Below are 22,634 nucleotides of genomic sequence, written 5' to 3'. Positions count from 1 at the left end.
GCTGGTCTGGCCTGTGTCTGGAGCCTGTGACACCCAAACTGACTCCAAATGGGACTTTGCCTAGGGTCTCCCACCTGGACCATATCCCCAGAGGTCTGTACTCCTTCTCCCCCCACCACCAAATGCCCTGTCCTAGAAGAGTGGTGCTGGCTTCTACCCCTCCCTCCCCACCGTGCCCTCGACATGAGAAAGCCTGTGAGGTCCAGGATGGTGAGGACATTTCTCCAGCTCTGACCTATTGTCCCAGTGCCATGAGGTCATGCTCAGAGTGGATGGGGAGATCCGTGGAGCTGGTTGCCTAACGACTCTCAGTGTGTGCTGTGCCTGTTTATTGAACAAACCAATAACGATCTCAGCATCTGCAGCAGTTGGAGTGTCAGCGGAAAGGAAGTATTTTAAGGACACAGTTTCTACAAGGTGTTACTCTATCCACTTAGGGCACACAGCTTTAATGGCTTCTAGTACATCCCCAAAGTTAACCCTGACAGTCAGTCTTCCAATGTTTCCAGTACCCCTCAAAGATGCCCTGCGTTCCTTAGTCAGCCACCTCCCTCCTTCACGACCCTCTAACCCACTAACTGACTTTCTGTCTCTATACATTTTCTTATTCTGAGCCGGAGGTGATGGATCATGCTTTTAATCCAAGTGCTGGAGGAGCTGAGGCAGGAGAATGCTGAGATCAAGTTCAGTCTGGGCTAGAGTAACGAGTCTCAGGCCAGTGAGAGACTCTCTAAAACAAACAAGATAATAGTAGAGGCGGAGACTGTGGCTGTTGATGGAGTCCTCACCCAGCATGCACCAAGTCCTCAGTTTGATCCTCAGCATGGCACAAGCCAGGGATGGTGGCCCAAACCTAAAGTCCCAGCACTTGGGAGACAAGGGAACCAGAAGTTTGACCTCTTCCTTGGCTGTACAGGAACTGCACAGCCAGCCAGCGATGCATGAGATCCTGTCCCGAAAATAAAATAAAATAAAGACTTTTTAAAAAGTAATAATAACAAGGCCAGTGATGTGACTCAGTGGGTAAAGACGTTGGCTGTCAATCCTGACCACCTGAGTACCTGAGTTCAGTCCCTGGGACTCACACGGTAAAAAAAGATGAATGGACTGCCCAGGAGTGTCCTCTAGCCTCCACATGTGACCCATGGCCCCTGGGCGCGCGCACACACACACACACACACACACACACACACGTAAATAAATATATAAGAAAATGAGTAGGAAGGCTAGAGAGATGGCTCAGCAGTTAAGAGCACTGACTGCTCTTCCAGAGGTCCTGAGTTCAATTTCCAACACCCATATGGTGGCTCACAACCATCTGTAATGGGATCTGGTGTGCTCTTCTGGTGTGTCTGAAGAGAGTATACTTGTATACATATGAGTATATAAGTATATACATATGATTTTATGCATGTTTTCATATACATAAAATAAATAAATCTTTTTTAAAAAAATAAAAAAAAACGAGTAAATAAATGTAATTAAAAATTACAACAGTGAAAATTAAGAGAGGTTTAGCTACTCAAGACAATTTGCATCAACAGGCCATGTGATGTGCTGTCTTTGACAACTGGCTTCTTTCACTTGGCATTCTATCTCTGTGCTATAGCATCTACTTCCTTTTCCTTTTTCATTTCCAAATAATATTCCATTGTGAGCATTAGACCGAGGAGGCTGTCTGGTAGAGGGGACCAATCACACCCTACATCCTCTCTAGTACCTTTCCTAAACTGTGTAAGTCCTCACTCATACATCTCTGGGGTAGTTTGGAACAACAGAATTAGCTTTTACAGGGTCTCACTATGCAGATCCTAGACCAGGCTGGCCTCAAATTCTGCCCCCTTAGTGCAGGGACTAAAGGCGTGAACCATGCCTGGTCCATGATTAGCTTCTCCCTTCCTTTCTTCCTTCCTTCCTTCCTTCCCTCCCTCCCCCTCTCTCCCTTCCTCTTTCCTTTCATTCACATGCATTGGTATTTTATCTACATATGTGTCTGTGTAAGAGTGTTGGATCCCCTGGAATTGGAGTTACAGACAGTTGTGAGCTACCATGTGGGGTGCTGGGATTTGAACTCAGGTCCTCTGGGAGAGCAGCCAGTGCTCTTAACCACTGAGCCATCTCTCCAGCTCCCCCCTTTCCAAATTAGCTTCTTACAGTAAGACCTTGAGGCTGAGGAGATGGCTCAGTGGTTAAGAGCACTGGGAAGTCCTGGGTTTGGTTCTCAGCGTTCACACAGACACTCACAGTAGTCTATAATTCCACTTCCAGGGGATCTCGTACTCTTTTCTGACCTCTAAGGTTACACTGCACACACATGTTGCGAGTATATGCATGCAGGCAAAACACCCATACCCATAAAATAAAGAACAAATAAACTCTTAAAAAACAAAAACCAAAAGACAAGTATGGCCTCATACCCTATCCAATACCTTCAGTAATATGCTAAGCTCAGAGCCCTCTACCCTATTCCCTGCCAAGGGTACTCTTGTTCCCCTTTTAAAGAAGGGGTGAAGCATTCACATTTTGATCATCCGTCTTGAGTTTCATGTGTTCTGTGCATCTAGGGTAATTCAAGCATTTGGGCTAATAGCCACTTATCAATGAGTGCATACCATGTGTGCTTTTCTGTGATTGGGTTACCTCACTCAGGATGATATTTTCCAGTTCCCTCCATTTGCCTACGAATTTCATAAAGTCGTTGTTTTTGATAGCTGAGTAATATTCCATTGTGTAGATGTACCACATTTTCTGTATCCATTCCTCTGTTGAAGGGCATCTGGGTTCTTTCCAGCTTCTGGCTATTATAAATAAGGCTCCAAGCAGCCTTTCTTAATGAATCATTCTTTGTTGTTTTGTTGTTGTTGTTGTTTGTTTGTTTGTTTTGTTTTGTTTTGTTTTTGTTTTTCCAAGGTAGGGAGGCTTTCTCAGTGTCACCCTGGCTGTCCCTGGAATGCACTCTGGAGACCAGACTCAGAGCTCCACCCGCCTCTGCCTCCCGAACGCTGGGATTCCAGGCCTGGCTCACTACCACCCTGCATACAGATGAGGAAATCAAATTCACAGAATAATTTTTCCAAGTCAGGCTAGGATCTGGTAAGTTTCAAAACAGCTTATTTCCCCTCCCTTTCTAAAATATGTTATTCCTTTACTGAGATTAGACAAAACCATGTCCAGTGTCTTACTTGCAAACTCCACAAAGTGGACACACTTTCGGATCATTAGAGACTGTTTTGTTTGTCACAGGGTCTCCTACATACTGGGCTGGCCTCAGGCTCCTCGTGTAGCTGAAATTGCTCTTGAACTCCTGATCTTCCTGTTGCTAACTCCCAAGTGCTGGAGTTACAGGTGTGCACTACCATGCCTGGCTCAGAGAGATACTGTTGTTATTTAAATTTATTACATATATGCATGTGTATGCTGTCTGGTTTATGTGGTGGGGGGTTACTAAGCCCAGTGCTTTGTGCTGAGCCCCATCTTTAGGCCTGAATTGAGTGTTTTAAAACTATTGGTGGGCAGAATAAATTAATTTACTAACCCAATATTATTTATATTAAAAACAAGCCCTAAATCAGTATTATAAATAACAAATATAAAATATCGTTGGCATAGCTATGGCACACATAGTGCGTAGATCTGCAATGCTTAGTGTGTGTGTGTGTGTGTGTGTGTGTGTGTGTGTGTGTGTGTGACAATTCCAGAAATGGGTCAATGGGCTGAGGTGTAGCTCAGTGGTAGGGCACTTGTGTAGGATAGGAGAGGCCCTAGATTTAATTCTCTAGCACCATGAAGAAAAAAATTACTTATAAAACATCTTTCTGATGGGCAGGCAAGAAGGCTCAGGATGTAATAACATTTCCTGCTAAACTTAATGACATGAGATTGATTCCCAGGCCCCTCATGGTAGAAAGAGAAAACCAACTCACACAAGTTGTCCCAGAAGTTGTCTTCTGACTTCCACAGGTGAGCCTCCACACACACATACACACACATGTACACACACACACACACACACACACACACAAAACACACACATGCATATGCACGTGCACAAATGCACAATTAAAAATAAAAATAAATCTTTAAAGAGGTATGAGGCATACTTCTAGTCCCAACACTCAGGAGGTAGAGGCAAACAGATTTCTATGAGTTCAAGGTCAGCCTAGTTATGTAGCAAAATACTAGATAGCCTATAGCACCCAGTATTCCCAGGCGGTCTCCCATCCAAGTACTTACCAGGTCCAACCCTGCTTAGCTTCTGAGATCAGCCGAGATCAGGTGTATTCAGGGTGGTATGGCCATAAACCTTTATTTTTAATCATTTTGAGTTTTCGTCAATCTATACAAACCCTTTAAGAGTCTAATAATTTTCTTCTTTTCATAACTGCTGGAAAATGTTCCTCTTTTATGATGAAACAAATACACAATCCAAGTCAGAATGCCAATTCTGTTCTTCTGTTACTGCTAGAGCCTCTGGTGAGAGGTGATCTCTGCTCAAACGGGAACCAGTTTTCTAGTTAGAGGAACTGAATGAAAATCGTCTCACACGTTCAGTCAAAGGCAATTCTTCTCGTCAATGAGGGCCTTTGGGGTTTTTTTTTATGTTGATTAAAGAGGATGGGGTGTGTGACACAGACATACCATGCACTCTAGAATACGTGCCAGTCAGTCCATTGCAATGGTTGTGACAATTTTTGAAGAGTGTTTGTCAGGAGGGACAATGGATCTCCAACACGTCTTCAAAATACCCCTCTGGGTGGGTAGAGTCAGCTGGCCAGGTGCTTTGTGGGATAAAGGCATCCAGAGAGATGGCAGTGATTCTGGTGCTCTCCAAGCATGCGCCCACATTCTCAGACCTGCGCTCAATCCATACAGTCTGGTTGGAATAGCGGACCCAGCTTGGTTGAGGACCGAGTGAGCAGCCTTTTTCTGTGGATTCTTGCTGAGGTCTAAGGTCTGTGTGTTTACTGAAAATGTCTAAGTGGGACCCCGTTTTTACCTTTTTTCTTGTTCCCTTTTCAATCTCTTAGAATTTAAGAACTCTGGAAAGTCCTAACGGCACCCCCCCACCTTCCACACTTACCTTCTGCTTCCCTTTCATCGACAGGAAAATACGTGAATTACAATTTTAAAATTTGATTTAGAGAAAGGACCTCACTATGTAGTCTGTCTGGCCTGGAACTCAGAGATGTATCAGCTTTTGCCCCCTGGGTGCTGGGCTGAACGTTACGCGCTGAGAGTCATGAATCATATTGTAAAGAGGAAGGGTGGCTCAATAGTTAAATGTCCTTAATCCCTCTGGCCGGGAACTGGAGATCAGTTCCCAGCAAACATGTAACCACCTGTTACTTCAACTAAGCCCAATAAATGGAAGATCCTGAGGTTTATAGTGGGTGCCATGTTACAGTCATATAAGATCACGGACAAACCAGTGCCTACTGTGTCTGGGCCCCCAAAGCTTTCTCACTAGCACAACAGCCTGATTTTAGAGGGAAGTGTTGGACTGCTACACTGCAGGCTGTCTTGGGTCTGCCCTTACCTTTGCTGGCAATGTGTGTCACAGCAGTTTAGTCCAGGTAATGTCCCCAGACCTAGTGGATGACAGCAGAAGGGGAATTAGGGGGAATTACCAGGGGAACCTGGTTGCTGCTGTCAAACAGGCCCATGCAACACTGGCTGACCTACAACCCACTGTATAAATGGGGCTTAGTGGCGCAGGCCTTTATCCCAGCAGAGACAGACAAAGCTCGAGGTCAGCCTGGACTCCAAAGTAAATTTCAAGACAGCAAGAGCTACATAGAGAAACCCTGTCTTCATTTAATTTTAAAACGAAAGAAACTCAGCTCATTGTATAGACCAGGCTGCATAGAAGTCACAGATATCAGAAAGGAAGGAAGGAAGGGCACAGACAGACAGACAGACAGACAGACAGACAGAAAAGAGGGAGGGAGAGGGAAAAGAAGAAGAGAAAAGAACTCCCTATGCAAACCAGGCTGCATAGAACTGGGAGATACTGCCTGCCTTTGCCTCCCAGTGCTGGGATTTTTTAAGATGCACTGTTGAGGCAGCCACTAATCCCACACTCTATTCTTAGCTCCACCATAACTTGCTAAGTGTCACCACCAGTAACCTCATCTCTCTCTCTCTCTCTCTCTCTCTTAAATCTCACTTCCTTTTTTAAAAGACCAAGGAGCCCCGCCCAGAACTCAAAGGCACACAGGTTTATGGAGCTCAAGGTCAGCTTGGTGTACATAGTGAGTTCTAGGACAGTCAGAGCTTCAGAAACCCTATCTAAAAAGAAACCAATAATAATAAATACCAAGGAGTACCCACTGCTCACCGTCAGTGTGGGTTCAACAAAATGATATTCCTGTGACAACTTGTTAGGGATGGCAAAGAACCTGTTTGCTATTCTTACGGCACATGCAGGTCCTTTGATTAGTACCTTTCCTTGGAAGATCCCCTAATTTGAGCCTGATGATCTCTCAAACATCCCGCTCAGGGAAGTGGGGATAGGATTGGACTCTGGCTCCCGGCAGAGGCGGTTCCCTCAGATTGAGACCAATGAGCAAACGCAGTTGTAACTCAGCATGTGAGCTCCTTGCACTCGGCAGCGACCGGACAAACCATTGTTTTCCTGTGTCAGAGCCCTGGGCACTAGATATCAGAGACTGAGAGCACCCTCATGTCCTAGTGTCCCGGTTTTCTCTTTGTAGGTGCCTGGAAGTGGGGGTGGATGTGAAGTTAGAGTTATGAGTGGCGATGGCCAGTGTCTTCCTCACTTTTTCCGATGCAATTTCCCCAGTGAACCATTCATTAACCGCCAGAAGAGAGTCCTAGGCTTGTACACAACCCCTACAAGGGACCACGTTATCCTCCTCTTAAAGAAAAGTCATCCATCAGCCCACAGCAAAGAGGATAAGGAGAAAAAGAGGGGAGGAGAGAGCGAGGAGCTAGTGGCAGAGGGAACAGCAGATTGCGCCTAGCCAATGGAAAAGGCTGGACAAGGTGGCACCAAATTCTCTTTGGCCAATGACAAGACAGGCTTCACAGGAGGCGCATTAGCATTTACCCTCAGGCAGGGGGTTGGATCCGCGCGGTGTTGATGCCTTCAGCATCCCGGCGCCTCGGAGGTCTACTCTGGAATCTACTTGGCTTTTTTTCCCCTTCTTAGTCCCTCCCTCCCTCCCTCCCTCCCTCACCTCCACGCCTGGCTTCCTTGGCTAGCTATCTCTGCGCTCTTTACCCTTTGCTGGCAACAGATAAAAGGGGTCTGAGGAAATACTGAGCACGGTCATCCCATCGCCTGCTCTACCCTTTAAATTCCCAGCCCAGGGAGATCTACGCACAGCCAGACCGGGCTGAACACCCATCCGGTGAGACAGGAGGGCAGGTTTCCAAGCGCCGCTCCGCCACACTTGATCTCAGCGCTGGGAAAGTGAAGCGAGCAACCGACAGCCACGATGCCGGCCCACATGCTCCAAGAGGTGAGCTTCCAGAAGGGGCCCTCGCTCTGCGCGCCAGCTACGCTGCTAGGTGACTGGTCCCCGGAGGAACAAGTTGATAGTTCTCCGGACTACACAGCTTCCTCGAATTCTAATACGACCAGTTGATTGGGAGGTGTGGATTGTAATTTGGGCAGTTGAGTCCCAACTTTCATGTCTTTAGCTTTAAAGCAGCGGTTCTCAAAGTTCCTGATGCTGCGATCCTTTAATACAGTTCTTCACTCTGTGGTGACCCCCAACCATAAGATTATTTTCGTTGCGACTTCGTAACTGTAATTTTGGTACTGTTATGAATCGTAACGTAAATATCTGTTTGTTGATGGTCTTGGGCGATCCCTTTTGGTCGTTTGAGCCCCCAAAGGGGTTGAACGTGAGCCACAGGTTGAGAACCGCAGCTTTAAAGGAAAGCCCGTCCTGCTGAAACTTGTATACTCACGCAGGGATGCCTTTGTGTGTTACTAGGGGTGTGAATGTTTCACTCTTCTTTCCTACTTGTCTTTCACACACATACACCCTCAACAAATGTGTACGGTTTCTGGAAACTTCTGATTTATCTCAGAGTACCTCTTTCCCTGAGCTCTGGAACAGGATCTGTTGTGCTTCTGCTGTGCCTTTCACCTCCACTAGTGTGAGGAACATGGTACACCAACGGCTCACACAGCGCCCCGCATAGATCCGCCTCCCCCAAATGACCTTTTCCTTGCAGATCTCCAGTTCCTACACGACCACCACTACCATCACAGAGCCTCCTTCCGGAAACCTGCAGAATGGACGAGAGAAGATGAAGAAGGTGCCCCTCTATCTGGAAGAAGACATCCGTCCTGAAATGAGAGAAGATATCCACGACCCCAGCTACCAGGATGAGGAGGGGCCCCCGCCCAAGCTGGAGTACGTCTGGAGGAACATCATCCTCATGGCCCTGCTGCACGTGGGAGCCCTGTACGGGATCACACTGATCCCCTCCTCCAAGGTCTACACCTTGCTCTGGGGTAAGCACCTTTCTTCCTTCTGGGTCAGGGAGCGTCTTCAAGTTCTCCCACCTTTCTAATGAAGGGGGTCTTGCAATGGACAGTGTCCCGTCTGTGTCCAGGTTTCCCTAACCTTTTCTTGATAATCTAACGAACACAGCCGGCTTCCCTCCTGCAAGGTCTACACCTGGCTCTTTGGTGAGCAGCGCCCCTTGTCTTGAGCCAGTGCCCCAGATTCCTCTTTGCTCTTTAATAAAGTGACCCAAGGCACCCCTCTGTCCAGATTTCTCCAGCCTTTTTTTTTTTTCTGGTTCCTTGTGGAACTGGGCATTCCTGAGGCAGAGAAACAACTTTCTCTGTAAAAGCTTTTCTGTGTGAGGCACTTTGCTTTAGCTGTTCGTCCTGGTTTCACCTGACCCAGGAGAACCTGGCAGGGGAATCGGGTGCTAGGCCAGGGGTCTTGTGGACTACTCTTCACCTAGGGCAGGGAACAGAGCCTGAAGACCCTGTACCAGAGCAGTCCCTCAAAAGAAAAGAAGAAAAGGCCGTTATTTACACAACTATTCTGACTTCAACCCCTGCCTAGGTAGTTTGCCTTAGGGAAAGGTGATACAGGCTTCTACCCCACCCAGGCTACAGGTGTGTGCCTCTGCTCTGGGTCATTCCCCAGGGTGCAGCACCTGCTAATCAACCAGATGTTAAAAGAATGAAATAAGGCCTCTCTGAAGGGTTCCCTCTCTGGATGACAGGTTTCTCTGGAGCAGTATTAGCTCTAGGTACTTTGTGGCTGCTCTCTCCAAGGGTAAGATTGTGAAAGGGATGGTTAGCCTGGTATTGGCTCTTCTGCCTTGTGCCTCTTGGGCCTTCTAAGTAGTTAGATTTGGTCTGTGAAGTGTCATCTTAGAAGTTGTCCAGATGACCTAGATCTGAAAGGATCCACTGTTTTTTCCAATTAACGAGTAGAGGGACCGTGCTTTGTTGGGGTTGGTGAGGTTCTGTTAGGCCAGTTGTGCTACTTCCTAGCCTTTCTCTTGAGGAAACTATTTCCAGAGCCTTTCCATTCTCTTTGTTAACTCTGCAAAGAACCCCGTTCTGAAGAGATCTCTGATAACACTCAAAACTAAAGAATCTCCAGCCTGCTACCCCCTTTTTTTGAGACAGGGTCTCACTGTAGACCAGGCTGGCCTTGAACTCACAGAGATCTGACTGCCTCTGCCTCCCAAGTGCTGGGATTAAAGGCCACCACACCCAGATCCAGTCTGATTCTTAAAATAACTCTTAAGATGTTCCTTTACCAACATGTAGACACAATTGATGAGGGAGGAGTGGGGAACACTGAGGTTTAGGTAGAATATCCCAGTGTGCCTGTGTCCTTGTCCCAAGCCCCCTGTTGTCATGGTATCATATATGGTCTAGCCTGTGCCTGGGTCATCTACAGCCTGAAACCAACACGGATGCTTCCTTGGTGTAAAGTTGAGGGCCTCTTTGTTGCCCCAACCCATTTCTTCCCTCCCCTTGATTGCTAGTGGTTCTCTGGGGCTCTCTGGTATAGTGTGGTCAGATCTGGTACATAAGACAGTCAAATTGCCCCGTGACCATCGGTAGCAGACATCTGGTGCTTCAATCTCAGCTCTGAGAGAATGTGGCTAGAATTTGCTTAGGATGTCAGACACTGACTCTGGCTCACAAGGATTCTGTGAGAGGAAAATGGGGGTGCACGGAAGCTGGCTTAGGAGTTTTCTGTCTCTGCTACAGGACGTAGACATTGTACAATGTGTGCCTCTTGACTGCAACTAAGGTCAAAGGCTTCTGAGGGTCAGCTGTTGTTGTGGCTCCTTAGGCATGAAAACAGTGGCTACCAGGGCCTCTGTCCCAGCATTCTAGTGCTGGCCAGAGAAGAACCATTCAAGATGGAATTTAGTACCTTCTCACCCTGCATGCCTAGAGGACGACGAAGCAGGAAAGGTTCCGATGTCGGTACCTATTTTGAGAATTGAACAGCCCTGTTCAGACCTAACCTCTCTTGAGATCAACTTCCTCGATGTAAAGTTGAGGTTTTGGTTTTGATTGTTTGTTTTTGAGAGGGGTTTCTCTGTGTAGCCCTTAATGTTCTAGAACTCTGTAGACCAGGGCTGGCCTTGAATTCAGATTTTTCTCTGCTGTCCGAAGTTCTGGGGTTAAAGGTGAAGTGAAGTAGTATTAATGACACTCTGTTTAAAATGAGTGGTGAGTCTGAGAATATTTTTTAAAATTATTTATCTATTTTATGTATATGAGCACACTTTAGCTGTCTTCAGACACATCAGAAAAGGATACCAGATTTCATTACAGATGGCTGTGAGCCACCATGTGGTTGCTGGGAATTGAACCCAGGACCTCTGGAAGGGTAGTTGGTGCTCTTAACCGCTGAGCCATCTCTCCAGCCTGAGTATGAGAATCTTAAGGTCACTTAGGACACTATAAGCATGACTCTTTCAGGGCTGACTGTCTGATATGGGCCACAGTCCCTTCTGGAGTATTCGAATGTGACTGTATCCTCTGTATCCCTTGAATGTCCCCTAAAACTCAGGGGTTCTCTAACTGGTTGATGTTCCGATCAATGTATCTGCTATTTTTCACAAGGCTCCTGTTTGTGGCCCTGGGCTCTGCTAGAAGAGTTTACAACTCTGCCCATTTGGGGGGCAAAAGCTACTAGGCCCGAGAGACCAAGGGATTCTTACAGTTCTGTGAAAAACAGATCCTCACCCTAAACCCAAGGAACACTGGCATCAGGGAAGACGCCTTGGCAACTGGCACTGTTGAAATTTGCCTATTGATGAGCTCCCCACTGTCTTGTCTTGCAGGGATATTTTACTACCTTATCAGTGCCCTGGGCATCACAGCCGGGGCTCATCGCCTGTGGAGCCACAGGACTTACAAGGCTCGGCTGCCCCTGAGGATCTTCCTCATCATTGCCAACACCATGGCGTTCCAGGTAAGAGGCTGGTGCTGTGGTGGTGTCTTCATCCCATGGATGATCTGAGGGGGCCATGGGGGATCAGCATCTAGAGGGGAATTGTAAGGACCACCATTGACTGCCTTGTTTGGTTTCCTGGAGTCACCTCAAGTACAACAGGTTCAGGACTCATGTGGTATCACACAGTATGTTTGCCTAAAGGGCCCTGCTGCGTAATCCATGCACTGACCCTGATTTCCTGGACTCTTCTGACTGGAGAGTCAACTCATACTTTACTGTGGCTATCCTGGGATGTCACCACAATGGGACTAATGGTGATAAGTCACAGAATTGGAAACTCAATAGCACTGGCTTGTGCCTGGCAGACACTTGCTAAACCCTTGGCATAAGTTAACCCATCAAGTCCTCACAGACACATTGGCGGATTAACCACTATCACACTAATTTTTGTTCTTTGAGATAAGATCTCACTGAGTGGCCAAGGCCGGACTGGAACTCACTATGTAGATCAGGCTGGCTTCTGCACATCACCCCTTACCTGACTCCGAAAGGTTGGACTGGTGAACCTTGTGCTATCTGAGGCCGACCAGGCTAGGTCAGGTGTAAAAGTGGACTCATAGTAGAAATGAGGAGCGTTGGAGGAAGACTTTAGCTGTTGGCTGAAACAGTGGGCACTGGATGACTTGAGACTTCCCTTCTTACAAGAGAAAAACCGGGAGCTAAACCATTCCCGTTTATTGACAGTATGTGAAGTGTTTCCCATGTGCCCCAGATGAGCTCAGAGGTCCTATGGAAATGCACTCATGCTCACTAGTTATGGGACAGCTTAAAATTAGGTCGGGTGGGCTGTCACCTGTGAACGCATCTAGGCGTCACTCCCTGCATCTTCCAGGTCTCCCTGGGATCCAAGGCCACCTGCCTGAGGATCTCTGTCCCCAGGTTCTCACACTCCTTTCTTCAAGAACTGCAGAGTTCTTTGTAAGTGCCATGACTTTCCTCCCTCCCACACACACAACCTTCAGTGTGCTCTGGGGCTTTGCCCAGGGAGCTTCGGGGACAAATGTGCAGAAGAGCAGCCCCCTATGTTCTCCTTTGGAGTCACAGGAGTTCTCTTAGGCCCAGGAAGATACCAGGCCACTGACTTCCCCCAGGAGAACTTCTCTTCTCAGCACTTGGTTCCTCTCTCCCGTTTCCAGAACGATGTGTATGAATGGGCCCGGGATCACCGCGCCCACCACAAGTTCTCTGAGACACACGCCGACCCTCACAACTCCCGCCGTGGCTTTTTCTTCTCTCACGTGGGTTGGCTGCTTGTGCGCAAACACCCGGCTGTCAAAGAGAAGGGCGGAAAGCTGGACATGTCTGACCTGAAAGCTGAGAAGCTGGTGATGTTCCAGAGGAGGTGCGTGGGGCATGGAACCCAGACCACCTTGGATTCAGGGATTCCACCTTTTCTCTTAGGACCTATAAAACAATAACTGGGTGATTTACTGGATTGATACGTTCAAAATCATTTAAATGTCCAATGTCCTGATGGCTCCCAGCCATAAATTATTGCTCTGTTTCTGCCTGAGCCATCTTGGTAAAACCAATTGACTATAACATTGGTTCTAGTCTGGTATGCCTGGCTGAGTGGTTACCTTCAAAGAATTTCAGTGTATTTGAGGTTGAAGGAATGAGCCTCAATTATCACCACATAAAGCAGGATGGTGCAGTGTTTACTGTGATTAACAAGGAGGAAACACAGCTCAGTGGATGCCCGATGTATGCTAGTGAAGTAGCATTAGGATCCAGCCAAAGACAGGCTCTGGCAGGGACTGCAACAGAATGCCAAGATAGGCTCCTCCTGAGCTATAGTCCTTCTCTAGGAGATGTATCATGTGATGGGAGCTGGGCTGCAAAGACAGACACAGAGTCGGTATTGACTCAATCTGTTTCAGGGAACCCCTGAAGCATTCTCTGGCAGTGTGGGGCCTAGGTGGGCTCCGAAGGACCCATTTTCAACATAGGTGAAAGTAGTCATGGATCTAGGGAGGTAGTGGCCAGAGTCACAGGTTAGACCACCAGGAGGTTCAGCTAGGGAAGTAGTGAGCAGATGGACAGGAACTATGCTAAGGTTATCAGTAATACAACCTCAGTGAGGGATGTCAGCAACCTGGTTTGTAGGGAATGAAGAGTGGGTTGGGGCCTCTAAAGCAACAGAGACCTACAAATGACCTAGGACATTTGACACGTCTTCCTGGGGGAAAAAGCAGACCAGAGACCTACGGGGTGCCAGGAAATGAAGGCATGACACTTGCCATACTCTGCCAAAAACCTCAACGGGGAAGAAGGAGCTCAAAGGCTGGTGGAGAACAACCTAGAGAGCAGAATTGGCTGACGAGGTTATGGTTTGATTCTGATCGGTTTGACGAGCAGGACCTTATGTTCCTGTGGGAGGAAAAAGGAATGGATTTGTAGTCAGGAATAGAAGTGACAGGAGACAAACCGTACCCAGTAGGACACTAGAAGAATATTGACACATTCGTGTATTGCATCTGAAAGAAGAGAACACTGTGTTTAAGACTTTGTACCACCTCTCCTCTTGCTGATGATCTGTCCCATCCTTTAAAGTGACACAATGTTGCCTAACCAGGAAGGACAGTTCGTGTACGTTTGAGAGTCCTCTCTCTGGACTCAGCGTGTCATCTCCCCTCGTAGGTACTACAAGCCTGGCCTCCTGCTCATGTGCTTCATCCTGCCCACACTGGTGCCCTGGTACTGCTGGGGCGAAACTTTCCTGCACAGCCTGTTCGTCAGCACCTTCTTGAGATACACTCTGGTGCTCAACGCCACCTGGCTGGTGAACAGCGCTGCCCACCTCTATGGGTATCGCCCCTACGACAAGAACATTCAATCTCGGGAGAACATCCTGGTTTCCCTGGGTGCCGTGGGTAAGTCACTAGTCCCCAGCACGACTGTATCTGGGGGGCCTGTTGGTTGTGTTGTTTGTCTAGGAGCCAGAGGAACCAGAAGGACCTGTTTTATGAACTCTACGTAGTTTGTTTTTTCTACCATAAAACTGGGGGGCGGGGTGGTTGGGGAGAGTATATCGGGAACCCTTGTGAGAGCCTGGCAAGCAACAGCTCTTAATGTAAAAAGGAAAAGAGAGGAAGGTTTATACGTTGTAAAGCAGTGCTTGTAATGAGTCTCTGAGTCGCCTAGCAAGTCTGTAGTTCTGCGTAGCCCAGGATATGTGTTAAGCACATCACAGTCATTGGGATACCCTCTTGCCTGGTGGTCACATGTAAACCACCTCGCTGTGTTACCTGTAAGAGCATAATTTAGCCAGTAACCTTCAGGTTGTGGCTCTTGTTGTATTTATCGCTCTACCCCACTGTCCCCTGTTCTTTGACACATGTGGGCCATGCACTGTCTTGTGGTGATGGCAATGGCAGGGCAGGCTCTTTCCTCCCTCCATCATCCCTGAAGGAGCCTTTGTCTGTTCCTTCTGTGCGATCTGCTGTCACCAGGTCCGGCGTCCGACTGCAGATCAAGGAGGGCAGTTCTGCCATAGTTCTCTGTGCTCTCCCTTGCTACTTTCCAAAATGACTAGATTCTTAGGATCCCTGTGAGGATCATCTGCTGGCGACCCAGAGACCCCTTTCTTTGCTCATAGAACGTGCCTGTCATTCCACGAGCGCTTTTAACTCTTATTTAAAGCCCTGCCCTTTTTCTATTTGGATTCTATGATTTCAACCCTTCTCTGGCACCTGTTGCCAATTTGTATGCTGCGACTTCTGAATGATGCTGAAATCGACCCTGCTTTATCCAAATCTGATAACGTCCATGGAAGTAGAATAATGAGTCATGTGTGTCCTGCCTTGCTGTACAGCGAGCTTTCCTTGTGACCATCAGTTCCAAGCGGCTGCCAATGTCTTCCTTTGTTCGGCTGTTATTTGCCACGCCAAACCTGTTGGCTCTCTTACCGGTGTCTCCATGGGCCGCTTCCTATCGCTCTCCGCGCCTTCTTGTATTACTTCCCTCGGGTCACGTGCTCTTGGTCTCTGGTCACTGGAGCATTTCTGGGCTGTCTCTTGCTGCTACAGTTGCTTCTCATTGATCTCCACTCTCTTTCTCTGTTGTCACCACGATGTCTGTTTTCATGTTAAATGTTGAGACCGGAATGTTGGGGAGGGCTCACTCAGAACATCCTTTCCAAAGCGTGTAAAAACTAGCAATCGTTAAAAAAATTTTTATTCCTTGAAATTGTATTTTTTCTTTTTTCCTTTTTTTCAGAGCTGGGGACCGAACCCAGGGCCTTCGCTCTACCACTGAGCTAAATCCCCAACCCTGAAATTGTATTTTTATGTGTTGTATTTTATTATATGTTGGGATATTTTGCCTGCGTGTTTGTCTGGGCACCATGAGTGTGCAGTGCCCGAGGGGGCCAGAAGAGGGCGTTGGATCATTTGGGTTCTGTATTGTTAGTGTTGGGATCCATTCAGAAAGAAGAGCCCCACCAAGAGCTGCCCCCCCTCTGCAGAAGCCCTCCTCAGTCCAGGGTTTTTGTTTTTTCCCTCTATCAAAATGTCATTTTTAGGAATGGTCAGATTCCTTGATGTTATAGAGAATATCAAAGTACTTCCATTTTTCTCAGCATCTCCAGAACCCCAGGGTCAAACTCAGTCAGCTCTGCTGTGAGCCAGCAGTGGGTGGGTGGAGGACAGAGAGGCCTTCCTTTGCCTCCTCCTGAATACAACCCACTTCCCTTCAGACCCTATAGATTGAAGACCCAGCTTCTCTCCCATCCTCTTAGGATACAAACTCCCTCTGACAAAGGCCCCCAGGCAGGCATGAGTGAGCAGAACCTGTCACTGGTTTCCTGAGATGCCTCTGAGGGGCATCTATTTGCTTTAAAATACAAGACTGGGGGTTCATCTATTCACCCCAACATCGGGATTCTTCAAGGTTTGAGGTACACAACAGCTAAGAAGTGTGCAGAGGAGGAAGCCGAAGTCATTGAGCCCCTAACTCCTCTCCTTGCTTCTGTTGCAGGCGAGGGCTTCCACAACTACCATCACGCCTTCCCCTACGACTACTCTGCCAGTGAGTACCGCTGGCACATCAACTTCACCACGTTCTTCATCGACTGCATGGCTGCCCTGGGCCTGGCTTACGACCGGAAAAAAGTTTCTAAGGCCGCTGTCTTAGCCAGGATTAAGAGAACTGGAGATGGGAGCCACAAGAGTAGCTGAGTTCTGGGCTTCTGAGTTCCTGTTCCAAAAGTTTTCTGGGCAGAGATTTAATATTCTGTTGATTAACTACTGGATAATGCTATCGGAATGTTAATGATGCATTTAAACTATTCCGGTACAGTATTATGAGAAAGCTTTGATCATGTTTTGAGGTAATGCATATTTTAATTAGCCAGGATTAACCATGCCACAATACATATATATTTCTAAGCATACATGATAAATGCATATACAATTGTGCACATCAGCTTTAAATAATAACGATGAATTTGAACATTCTATACAGAGAGTATTAAAGCCAAGGAACATGCTGTTTTGATGCTAGGGCAAGCATGGTGCTCTTTCCCTGTTTGCACTGCATCCAGCTTCGTTCCTTCCTCTGTCATCACCATCTTCAGGCAAATAGCTGACCAGCCACTGGCCTGTGTCCACCTTCCAAAGCCCAGGCAACCTTTCTGCTTTCTGAAATACTGATCCTTCCTCCTGGATATGTCTTTCCTTGTTCTGAACTTTGAGATTGCTGGCTCAGACTTAAGATAGAACAAAAACCTTCCTGGAAGTTCCCACTGGTGAACTTCACTATAGGTTTTGCCAGAGGGAATAGGGAAATTATCTTGATTGTAGCAAGTAGATCACCTTGAGAGAAGAATTAGCACGCACGGTGTGGTTTGTAAGTAAGGATGGGAGAGAGCTAGGAAAAGGTAGCCATATCTAATGGCCTACTTACCAAAGCCCCCAGGCCTCTCTGCATAGCATGACTCCTTCCAGTCCATATTCTGAACAACAGAAATTAGTGAGATTTGAATAATTAAATTATTTTCAGAGTGAAGGGAATGGGAAATGCATGGTCTGTGCTAGGGGCGGAGAGTGGGGAAGGGTTAGCTTTTGGTAACTGAAGATTTCTTCATGGAAAGAGTCTTAATGTTAAATGTGCCTAGAACTGGTAACTAAACAGCTGACATTTGGAGGGAATGTGGTGTAAAACTATGTAAATATAAGCAAAATCTGCACATGAAAATATTTCACTTAGAAAAAGTGTTGCTAAAGAAAAAAATTCGAAGGACAAGAGGTGTTGCCTGGGTTGCCAGTTTCTTTCGTGGCAGGGCAGGAAATAGTGAGGTTGAGAGGCAGCATCTGTAAGTAGATGCTAAGAGGTACATTTCTAAATGAAGCCCTTGGGGAACATCTGCCAGGGATCTAGAGAGTGCTGGTTTCATCCATTGTTTTAATTTCCTCCTTGGATTGAGTAGAAACGTGGCTTCTTGTGGTGTTGAACCTTCCCCGACTTCTTTGCTTTGTTGCCATCTAGCCTGCCCAGCACTGCCTAGGGAGCGCCTACCCACCCTGATTTCTTCTGCCAGCTCCTACCCACCCTGATTTCTTCTGCCACTTCTTTCTTTGGCATTCATTTTTCTTTCCCTGGACAGGAAGCTAGTTACCCGAGTGTATCAGGAGCACCTAGGCTTGCCTTTGTCCAGGCCCATTCCTCCTGGTATCCTTGGGTGTGGAACTGCTGGACAGCTTCAGGAAGCAGAGCCAGGTGCCACTTTTCTGTGGCTTCCAGATCCTCCCTACCTCCACCCCTATGTGCCTCTGCCACAGTAATTTCAGAAAAGCTTGGTACACCCTCTAGCAACATCTTGGTTCAGAGAGTCTCTCTGGCTTGTGAGTTAACAGCTCAGCCAAATGCTGTGTTGTCTCAGTGAGGCAACCACTGAACGAGAGGGTTGGTTGTTGGGCTGTCTCTGTGTGAGTCAGAGTAGACAACATGTTCACTTCTTCCTGTCTGCTTTGCAAGGTGTCTCTGACTGATCAAGGCAGGCAGGGAGTGGTATAGTACTTCTGAAAGGAAGAAGTTCCCTATTTATCTGTTAAAAGACCAGAGGCATGGGCAAGTGCTCAGGACCTCACTTCGGGAAGAGGGTCTGCTTCCTGAAGCCAGTGTATAAGGAAAAGCTTCGACTGAAACCTGGTATCTAAGGTACCATGAACTAACACTCTATCACACAGCCCAGGGCAAACAGTGGTATAGAAAAGTCTAGAAGAAAACATCACATCAGTATTTTAGAACCATCCACCTTTACTGTCCCTGTAGCCCAATCCAGAGCCTGGCTTTTAGATCTGGCTGCGTACAGTGCCAAATGCTCAGTTTACTTGTAAGATCAGAGCCTTTCTTTCTGTGTTAATTGAACACATGCTCTGAGCTGTTTTGTTGAAGTAGAAAATCTAGTAGAAAATCACTGTAGATCTGATGACCTGGAAACCTCTGGAAATGCCTTCGGGGTGGTTTTATTTTTCCAGGTCACAGATGCCTGATTTATAAGATGAACAATGAAATCAGCTTTCTTTCTCTTCTGATCTTATTCCCTGGATTTGATGCAGCCCATGTTCCAAAGCAAAGCTACATAGAGACTTCAGGCTGAGGTCCTGGTGTCTTTAAGCAAAGGACACTCTTTCAGATCCTCTCAGAGGCGGATTTGTAACAGTTTCCACATGAATGTACTAATCATGTTGGGTGCCTTATCGCTTTCCTAATCTACAGTGCCTGTTAGCCCAGCCTCACTCCTTCCCTTAACCCTGAGATCCCGTAGATGGAGCGGGTGTAGACAAGAGGCTGGCTGGAGGATCATCAGTACAGTGATTTGCAGAAATCTTTTATGGGCTTCATTTTGGAAAAATTTGTTTTTAGTAAATGCTCAAATTTGGTGGGAAGTAATTTGAATGTATTTGATTGTATTGTCCTCATTACAATTGTTAATTAGACACGTTCTACATGACAGTAGTACTCAGGGGAGTTTTCTCCCTGGGCTGCTAATATCTGGGTGTAATCTCTGAAACTGTAGGTCCAGTGAGGCGGCGTGAAAAGTTAGCAAAGCCACCATCTGCTGGTGGTTTAAGCCAAGGCCTCTCTTCTTCGCCACTGACTTGCTATGTTATCCTTTCTCTTGTAACAAACCCATCCCAGAGATGAGGCCTTTAATCATCCCAAGAACCTCCTGGGCTAAGTATCTGACAGTCTCACATCTCAACATCGTGTATTAAGTGTCCAGAACATCAGCTCAGGAGGACACGCTGAAACTCTCACTCTGGGCGAGTCCTGATAAAACAGGCTCCTAATACTGACCTACCTCAAGGGCAGTTCTGAGGTGATTAGAGCCTTTTCTTTTTTTAAGCAAGTGTTTGGAGATGCATGGCAGAGGTTTTCCTGCAGACTTGTAAAGAGCTAGATGTGTTCTAAAGACCATCTTTAGTCTACATTGCTCTTCCCAGAGATCTACAACTATGACCCAGCCAAAGTGCAAGCCTACCTACTCACTGCCATAAAAACTATTCAGGAAACCTTTTCCTGGCCTGAATGAGATTTTCTTTTTTTTTTTTTATGTGGGGCGGTTATTTGTGACCCAAGTGTAATTTGGATGATTTTTAATTAATATCAACTCTTGAAGCCTAATTGTACTGATTTGAGATTGCATTTGTTCCTAATAAAAGTGGATCTAGCTGTGCTGCCTGGGAGCTTTCGGCTGTGGTCATCCTACCTATCGCAAACACACAGCTGGGGATGGAACCTGGGGATTCCCACATGTTGTTGGGCAAACACTCTACAGATGAGGTACAGTCATGGCTTCTTTGTCTTGAAGCTGTTTCTCTGAGACAGATCACAGCAGAGCCTTAGCAGGCCTGGAAGTCCCAGTGATGTCCTCACTTTTTGTGGGATTATAGACAGAATTGAGATTGAGAGGAGTAAGGGTTGACCCATACCCCAGTAACCTGTCTACCCTTCCTAAGGGTAACTTGAGGTTAAACTCTGGCAGCAGGGAACCAAGAAGCTGGCATTGAATCAAACACGGCATCAGCTGGCTGCTAGCCAGGGGACATGCCAGGTCTCTACTGTCACATGGTGGCCACATGGACCCAGCACACAGGTACATGAACTGTTAGCTCAGCCCTGGGAACTCATGCTTACTCCTTTTCCTGGAATGCCCTACTTCTCGGGGACAGAAAGCTCCTGAGTGCGGTTTCACACCTGGTTGAAAGCAAATAGTCCAGAGAGGTTTGCAAGTCTACAGAGTAGAAAGGGTGTCATGACCTCAAGATGGACAGTGTAGGGTTTGGGATTTGTTCGGTGGGGGCGGAGGTGTGTGTGTTTGCTTTGCTCTTTCTTAAGATTTTTACCTTTACTGCTTTTAGACTTCTGTAGAAAAGAAAGGGCTGTGGGGGTTTACAATCTCTATGAGCTCCATATTCCAACAAGTCTCCCCCAGTACTTCTGTGAACTCCCAAACCAATTCTGCCAGCTCATTGTCTGCTCGGAGGTTCTTACCTAGAACAAGAGATGTGATCCTCTCAGACACAGAATAGGATGCTCACGCTCGACACTAAATGTCCTCAAACTTGCTGTTTAGCTGAGACTGGCTTTAAACTCCCAATCCTGTGTCCATTAAATGCTAGGATTAAAGATATCTGATGCTTTGATAGGGATGAAGAAGTACATGCTTTTAATCCCCGCATTTGAGAGGCAGGTAGGTTTCGTAAGTTTCAGGACAGCCTGATCTACCAAACAAATTCCAGGCCTGCCGGGGCTGTTACCCAGAAACCCGTTGGGTTAGGGAGGGGATTGCCATCACACCCGGCTCTCTAAGACTAAGTTTTTAGTATCTAGAACAATGCTTCTCAACCCTCGGGTTGCAACCTCTTTAGAGGGGCGGGGGAGGGGGTGTGTATCAAATGACCCATTCACAGGGGCCCCCTAAGGCCATCAGAAAACACATATTGCATTACAAATACCATACAGTAGTAAGATCACAGTTATGAAGTAGCAGAGCATAAGTGATTTTATGTTTCGGGGCCACCACATGAGGACCTTTATTAGAGAATCAAGAAGGTTGAGAACCATGGCTAGACCTGAGTAGTCTCAGCTTTCTGGCCCCTGGGAAACAGCACATTCCAGGAAGAGTGAGCATGACTTCTCAGGACCCAGAGGTAACAGTTCTTCGTGTACCTGTGTGCTAGTCCATGTGACCGTTGGACAGTGGAGACCTGGCATGTCCCCGGGCTAACTGTCAGCTCTCAGCTTTGCTGCATTTGACTCAGTGCTGTAGGTTTGTATGTATTGAGCTTTGCCAGACCCTAGTAATTCAAGCTGATGGTGACAGCACTTTCTTCACTGATGGCATAAACATACTGCTATGGTCTGACACAGGCCCACCCACCCCCAATAGCTGTAGCCATTTTGTCGCACTCCTGCCAGCTATTTCCTATTGGTGCTGTATGTAGCCTGCCTGCCAGTCATTGACGCAGCGAAGTGACTTGACTCAAGGACATGCTGACCACACACCCTGTTTTGTCCTGAATGTTCTCTATGAGGTTTGCTAATCTTAAGACACTCCACAAAGCTTTACACAGGACTCATCAAATCGAAGGTCAATATGAACTGTTATGTCTGAAATGGCTTGAGTCAGAGCTGACCACCGGGCAGCCCTTCCAGCACCTATGTATGAGCTCACGATGGTTTTGTGGCTGACACTGAGGAATGCTGCTAATAAGTCAAAAAGCTCTGTTATCTCAATGTGCTGAAATTCCCATTCGCCACCCATCCACCACCCCCCTGAGTATGGTAATATTCAGAGCCATCAGCTTAAAGGTTAGCTGATAATCCTTTGCCTAGTAAGCCAACAGCTCCCTTCCTTGCCCTTTAAACTTTTGAACCTGGTTTTTCCTCTAAAAAGCCTGCCCTGAGAGCAGACTTGTACCGCAGTTAGGCTCCTGAGTCCTGAATGTTCATAACTATTCTTGCTTAACTGAGATTCAGTGCTTGTATGGTATGAGTGGCAGTTCCTGAACCCCAGCACATACGCAATAATAAATTAAAAAAATTTTTGTGTGTGTGTGTGTGTGTGTGTGTGTGTGTGTGTGTGTATTCATTCTTATTTAAATCACTCACACCAGAAGTCTGTAAAAATCTCAAAGAGAA

The 22,634-nt window shown here is 46.9% G+C and overlaps 1 protein-coding gene and 1 non-coding gene across 3 annotated transcripts; one reads left to right on the top strand and one right to left on the bottom strand.

Annotated features, from left to right (window-relative positions):
* Positions 1 to 4,184: 4,184 nt before the first annotated feature.
* On the bottom strand, positions 4,185 to 4,303 carry LOC120100217 (5S ribosomal RNA). Its single transcript, XR_015656119.1, has one exon. It is a non-coding gene; the product is annotated as a 5S ribosomal RNA (ribosomal RNA).
* A 2,757-nt stretch (positions 4,304 to 7,060) lies between these two features.
* Scd (stearoyl-CoA desaturase) lies at positions 7,061 to 20,176 on the top strand. Of its 2 annotated transcripts, XM_087617008.1 has the most exons (7): positions 7,061 to 7,130; positions 7,328 to 7,484; positions 8,209 to 8,491; positions 11,314 to 11,444; positions 12,623 to 12,828; positions 14,127 to 14,359; positions 16,464 to 20,176. In XM_087617008.1, exons 2-7 carry the CDS (start codon positions 7,461 to 7,463, stop codon positions 16,661 to 16,663), a joined length of 1,077 nt encoding a protein of 358 aa, XP_087473134.1. In that variant the 5' UTR covers positions 7,061 to 7,130; positions 7,328 to 7,460; the 3' UTR covers positions 16,664 to 20,176. The 2 variants fall into 2 exon arrangements, with proteins under 2 accessions (XP_087473134.1, NP_631931.2); NM_139192.2 differs by lacking the exon at positions 7,061 to 7,130 and having other exon boundaries at positions 7,413 to 7,484; positions 16,464 to 20,013.
* Positions 20,177 to 22,634: the final 2,458 nt, after the last annotated feature.

The sequence above is a fragment of the Rattus norvegicus genome, chromosome 1, assembly GCF_021556685.1.
Source record: "Rattus norvegicus strain SHRSP/BbbUtx chromosome 1, alternate assembly SHRSP_T2T, whole genome shotgun sequence".
NCBI lineage: Eukaryota > Metazoa > Chordata > Mammalia > Rodentia > Muridae > Rattus > Rattus norvegicus.
Note: the sequence above shows the minus strand (reverse complement) of the source record. Positions and strands in the feature narration are given on the sequence as shown.

Bases quoted from the DNA above. Each gene is read 5' to 3' on its own strand.
- Scd (XM_087617008.1), top strand. From the start codon at position 7,461: ATGCCGGCCCACATGCTCCAAGAG. The intron at 8,492-11,313 runs GTAAGCACCTTT...CTTGTCTTGCAG, and splicing joins GGTCTACACCTTGCTCTGGG to GGATATTTTACTACCTTATC. The intron at 12,829-14,126 runs GTGCGTGGGGCA...CTCCCCTCGTAG, and splicing joins CTGGTGATGTTCCAGAGGAG to GTACTACAAGCCTGGCCTCC.